This window comes from Melanostigma gelatinosum, assembly GCF_949748355.1.
Source record: "Melanostigma gelatinosum genome assembly, chromosome: 4".
NCBI lineage: Eukaryota > Metazoa > Chordata > Actinopteri > Perciformes > Zoarcidae > Melanostigma > Melanostigma gelatinosum.
This window is the reverse complement of record NC_136637.1, coordinates 14,469,585-14,475,999: the sequence shown is the minus strand read 5'-3', so window position 1 is coordinate 14,475,999 and position 6,415 is coordinate 14,469,585. Positions and strand designations below refer to the sequence as shown.

At 41.2% G+C, this 6,415-nt stretch overlaps 1 protein-coding gene across 1 annotated transcript; it reads right to left on the bottom strand.

The window, feature by feature from the left end:
* Positions 1–215: 215 nt before the first annotated feature.
* On the bottom strand, positions 216–4,610 carry dmrt2b (doublesex and mab-3 related transcription factor 2b). Its single transcript, XM_079267859.1, has 3 exons — positions 3,928–4,610; positions 2,608–2,710; positions 216–1,351 (listed from the first exon to the last, which is right to left on the bottom strand). Exons 1-3 carry the CDS (start codon positions 4,264–4,266, stop codon positions 501–503), a joined length of 1,293 nt encoding a protein of 430 aa, XP_079123985.1. The 5' UTR covers positions 4,267–4,610; the 3' UTR covers positions 216–500.
* Between the last annotated feature and the right edge of the window lie 1,805 nt (positions 4,611–6,415).

The window sequence follows — 6,415 nt, the reverse complement described above, 5'->3', positions numbered from 1 at the left end:
CAATGCAAAAACTAAGAAATGGGCACAAGTTCAAACACTTCTTGACTTTTTCCATCAACTTTGTTTTATAGATGTACTGAATATATCTTCTTGCATGGAAGGAGAACATAATATGAATGATTTGAGAGTCACAGCAGAATGGTTTGGTATATTTTTATAAAAAACAATTACAATATTTAAAGCATATTTTTGTATAAAATATGCTCGATGTAGGCATAAAAATTATAATCAAGTTATAAAGTACATATATGTTTCATTGCTATATCATAGTTAAAATATAACTAAATACATTTTTATGACAAGTAAGAAAAAGAAATACAAAGAATAATTAAGGTTCTGGAAGTTGTGCATAAATATTTCATTGAATAGCAAGCAGGCCATATCTAGAAAAGTGTTTCCAAACCTGTTACACAAGTAGCAATTTGTTCTATTTATTCACTCAACAGCGATTCTTAGTCCGCACATAAACAAAGTGCACTCCACTGCTTTGCATTAGCCTGTCAGGCCCTCAGCAGAGCCTCCACAGAGAAAGGTAATGGCTTCACAGCAGGAGTCCTGACTGAGCTGCCATGAGGGTTCTTGACAGAGTCGGCACGAGGACCTGCCTGATCGGCAGAAGTGTCTGCACACCAGCCCTTAGCTGTCAGAGGACTGGGATCAAAGGTCCTACAGGGTGCACTGACGTCTGGCCCGCCCAGGATACCCTGATCCGATCCAAACATAAAGCGCGTGACGGTGGAAGAGCCATTAGAGTCCATTATTTCTGTCGCTTTTGAGGGGGGTTTGACAAGGTCTAGACCTGACAAGGTGCTGCCATGATGTTTGAGTGTTTGTCTTGATGGTAGAGGCGTCAGCTCTGGTCTGTCTTTCTTTTCACAGGCTTGGCAGCAATTCAGCCCCTCCTCATCCCTCCTGGTTTGCTCTGAGCTTTGACATAAGAAGCCAGTGTGGTCACCTTCTGCGGATGACCTGCTCGTTAGGTGGAAGAACTGATAGAACTGAAAGTCACACTCATACAGAGGCTTATATTTATACACAGGCACATAACTGGACGTCCCTGCAGTGGTGGGCTCCTTGTTGAGAAGACAGCAGTGGAGGCTTGGGGAGACAGGCAGGGGCGGAGGGTGCAGCACGGGGACGAGGCCAGAGGAGGAGAAGGAGAGGTCGCTGTGCAGCTCTCTCTGTCTCAGCTCCCGCTCCAGCATCACGTTCTCCAGCTCCTTGTCTGCGAAGGCTCGCCTCTTCCTCATCCGGCTGCTGATGGGGGGACACGTAAAGTGTGTTTGGTCCCGCTGCGTATGCTTCGACCAGCAGGAGGTGTCTTCCTCCAGCGGCACCACTGGTTTGAGCCCTGGATAGAAAGCAAAGCCACACACTGCTGTTTTGTGTTCATTTATTGAATTCATTAATGAATATTTGAATTTATTCCAACCAATTAACTGTCATGCTTATGTTTGAGCATTTGTTCTTCATTATTTGAATTATGCAGTTGGTTAGCGGTGTCATTTTTGTTTTACTGAGAGCACAGAGAAGTTGAGAGGGCTACAAAGAGGATAAAAGCCTCCAGCAGGATTTGAATGCAAGTCAGCGGGTATTATTACACACTGTGTATTACAGTAATGGCCTGTTGTTGTGAAATAGTGAAGCCACAGTGATCAGGTGGCTTAGATAAATTAAGGGTGTGTAATGCGGGGTAATGACATCCAACAAGAAGCACTGGTAGTTTGGGGCCCAAGCAGGGCTTGAAAATGCAGTAGCAGTGAGAGCAATACATAATGCATATGTGTGTGAGTGTGTGTGTGTGTGTGTGTGTGTGTGTGTGTGTGTGTGTGTGTGTGTGTGTGTGTGTGTGTGTGTGTGTGTTAAAGAGCATGCACTTGTGTGAAGGTATGTGTGTCTACTTGTGGAGACTAAAATCTGTTTGTTCAGTGACATTGTTGGGACGACTGTCTGTCCAAGGACAAGAAAATGGTATCCACAAAGTCAAACATTTATTTTGGGTTCAGACTTGGTTTTTGGTTGAGGTTAGAAACAGGCGTAAGCTGAGGCTATAAACAGGTTGTGGTTAGACATGGAGGGATTACGGTTCATGTTGAGGTAAACTTTGGGGAAATCAATGTCCTTACAAATCATTCCGAAAAACATTGAGCTGAATTATGTAGTTCTTTTGTAAGTGAATTTTTCTGCATTCAAAATTAGCTTTGTTGGCCAAGTGTATGCGAACACATTTTTTTCACCACTCAATGTGGCCAGGGGACAACAAAGCTGGACAGATGAAGGTTATATATAATAGCAGTAAAGCATAGCTGTGAACATAAATATCATATATAAAGCATGACCATCAATGAATACTTCAAAAGACATGTGACACTTTGTAACAATCTCATCTCACTTGCTCAGCAAGCAGTGACTTACCTCTACCAATAGCAGATGACAATGTTGATCAATGTGTGATCTTGCATTAATTCCATCAAACTTAACACATTAAAAGAAAAGAAGCTGAATATTAAAGGGTTTTATCTAATTTACTGGGGAAAAATGACTCTTTGTAATCCAGTCTAGGAAAGAGGAAGTACATTAATGAGAGAGATGTTTATTAAACTTTACCTTGCAGGATGCTCTTAGTCAGTGTGCTTGGTTCGGCGGCTCTTGCGTAACGCTGATACGCAGTCCTCCGCAACGGACCTGCACACCTCACCCCCCTCTTACCCTGGGAGAAACATGGGAACAGGAATTAGACATTTGGACGTAATCCTATTGTACTGAGACTGTGCCCCAAAGGTAATTAAAGTTATTTAATACATTATAGAGGCAAATAGATCTCTTTATGGTTATAGCATTTGAGAATGGGGAATAGTTGGATATTCACCCTGTTGACACAGAAGATGCAGCTCCTAAAGGCAAATGCAAGTCCTTTTATGTTAACTTTGTGTTGCTTAACTATATTTTTTTGTTTTGTTTATAGTTTTGCTGTTAGTCCAGTTTGACATCTTAAACTTGAAGCTACAAGTTTATGCTTTTAAAAGGGCTGTACATGTTGTGTTGCTCGTGGTCCTTATTCCATACTTTATATTTGTATTAATATTATATTTTAATAAAATGTGAACAATAATAAGTATTTATATGACACAATCAGAAATATGTTTTCGAAATGTTAACATTTTATAATGCATAAGTTCATATTTTACCTTCAGCTATAAATGCAGACTTTCGTTACAATACACCATATTACTGGAATGAACAGCAAAACAAACTGTATGTATTAATTAGTGTGTCTGACTGTGGCTTTGTGTGACTGGCGTGTCTTGTTGTGATGCTATGTATATATATATATATATGATTCATTATTTCTTATTAAAAATCTCAACAGGACTTCCTGATTAAATAAAGCTGAATAAACTAACCCTACATCTCACTCTTTCTAATAGAAAACAACAAAACAAAACTTAACTCAAATGTTCCAAATCTCAAAAAATATGATTCTATTTTGTATAAATTAAGAAAGACAAACAAACATGTGCTTTAATCCATAGTGATGCCCTGAGCCGGTCAGACTTCTCTCGTTGAACATATGGATAATAGTCATTTGCAAATTCAGCCTTGCCGCTTTATTTCTAAGCACTTCTGTAGAGTGTAAAATATTTATCTGCGATTTCTCGTCAGAACATTCAATCCAGCCAAAGAAAAGCATCTCGTAAATAACAATTGCTATATATTCTGATCTTTGGTCGACCAACATATGAGTCAGTTCACTTTGAGTATTGTTTTGAACTCACGTGTTGGACCTCATTTTGACATCAATATCTGCCTGATAATTACGGTTTGCCTCCTGATTGTGAATAATCATCTACTGGAGGGTCATGGTTTAGCCATCTGTTTATCCTCCATCATTTATCCAGCACTGTCCTGCCCTTGTGCCCTCCTCACCTCCGCAGCTTGCTGCCTCCTCAGAGCGACCTGCGCTGCCATGACGCGCTGCCGCTCCACCACCAGCAGGCAGCAGGCACAGCGGCAGTCCCTCCAGCGGCAGAAGCGTTTGTGGCCTTTCAAACACGACACGACGCCGTGGTTGCGACAGCGGGCGCATTTGGGGCTCCGGGTCATCTTGCGTGGCTTCGGCTGATGGCGCTCCGGAGCTGGGGCCACTTTATTCTGCCCTCCGTCCCCGCGGCAGCATCCGTCAGGACTCGTCACGTCTTCGGATTTTAGTACATCACGTTTTGCTGTGGTCTCCAGCTGCAGGCCTGCTTCCAGCTGAGAGGACATCTATGACTAATAATACCGGAATCCCACTTTGAATCAGTGGTGCACTATGCTGCTGCTAACGCTGAGCAGACTATACGCAAACGATCAAAACGGACCAAGACGTGATTATTCACTTACTGAATTGGAACCAGAACTAAGAAATACATTAATTGTCTGCCGAAAAGTCAGAAAAGCTGATAAATCACAATAACGCTGTTGTGTTACGCATAGAACAGCTGACACAGACTACAACATGTCTTCTAAATTGAAATAACAGACATAAAGTAAAACGGCGCAGTGATTCCGGGCTTCAGAGAGGCTAATTCCAATTGAACACCAAGCCGTGAGGTGTGGTGTCGTGCTCCAGCCTGCTGCTACATGACAGTGTTTTCAGGGTGGAATCTTTGCAGCCTACCGCCAGACCTTTGAAATGTTAAGCCTCTCTCAGCTGCTCCCTGACGCTGTTTCCAAATACAGGATAGACCGGGCCGCAGTGCCGAGCTCCTGGCGCGGGACCGTGAGCAAAGATTTGAGGGAAACAGGTTTGAAGCAAAAGCAACTCCCTCTCCCTATAAACCCGTGTGTCTTACCTGCCCTGCCCACCTTCGAGGTGGTTCTCATCTTTCAAGAGATTTAGGATCTTGCCCGACCCACGTCTCCACATTCTTATTGGCGAGGGATCACCAAGTCATTATACTTATCATTATTTTAATAGTAATTATATATACAGAGAGAGAGATTGAGCAGGGGAGCTAAAGAGTATGTTTACTCATTAGGACATGTGTCCGTAAGGGTGCATATGTGAGCTCTGTGTTTTACCAGGCTCGATGATACAATATGGACTAATTACGCACGCGCCTTGGGGAGAATAGCCTTGTGGGCGAATGAGAGACAGACAGAGAGAGAGAGAGGGAGAATCACATTTTCATATTACTAGTCTTCACACTCATATTTATTCATTTTACTGTTACATAATTCAATGATTTAATGGCTCTCTTGATGTTTTATTTCCAGCATGTCTGGGTAATGAAAGATAATAATTGAAATACGTATATTCACGCTTTAGATAAGTGTTTATACACCAGTTTACTAAGAGAGCATTATTAAAATTCTCACCTTCTCTGAAAATGTATATAATTGCATACTGCTGTCAGGTAATTCCTTGATGTGATGCAACAGATGGAAGTAATTGTGAATACTTCTTTGGTTTATGATTACTACAGACTGCTATATTTGCCTTTGGACTGTGCAAAGTGAAGTCAATTATGCATTCAGCGAATTTCTTTGGATGTTGATTATACGCTGCACTTACCTCCTCATCGCCTCCTCTTCAGCCTACACTTATGGCTGATAAAGAGCCGTGTAGTGTAGTGTTTAAAAGAGCTGATGTTTCATTTTATTCAAATACAGTCGGCCTAGACTCCACTGAGATGGTATGAAAAGTCTGCTCCCTACTGGTTCAAGTATGTAATTACACCCGGGGTAGTTCTTCCAGGATAGAGAGTCCGGGCGAACTGATTTGTCTGATTTCCATTACGGAGAAGGTATTCAAATAAGTCAGATTCCCACAATGTGACCCAACACTAAACAGTGCTTTCCATAACCAAACTAGTTATCATTGACCATTAACCCTAATCTCACTACCTAAATTTAGATTACAATTGTTCCACCCCATGCCTCAGGCTAACGATGTAGATTTAAGTCATTATATATATGAATATACTAAAACAGCTGAAAAATATTTTTAAGCATTTGGTGCTTTTTGAACAATGTAATACTTCAGAGGGAAATTATGTCAAAAAGCCTGAGATTACATGTAACATGTGCAAAGTTTGGAAGTGAAAAGTAAAATGTGATGAATCATTTAAAACAGTTTCCTTATTCACATTCTGTTATTGTGAGGTTTTTTTTAGTGTGAGGTCATCTGTAAAATGAATGTATGCCTGAAACGCCCTCAAAGGTCAAGATCCTGGCTCACCAACATTCATTCCACGTGTACATCTTGAATTTATAACAACTGCAAAAGCACTGAGATAACAAGCTAAAACCTGATATGAATAGCTCTCTTAAGAATAATAAAGTAAGGAGGGGTTTTAAATACATACACAGGCCTATAATACTGTATATATTATTTTCACACAGCAGGCTTAGGGGCTCATGGCAAAGGCCC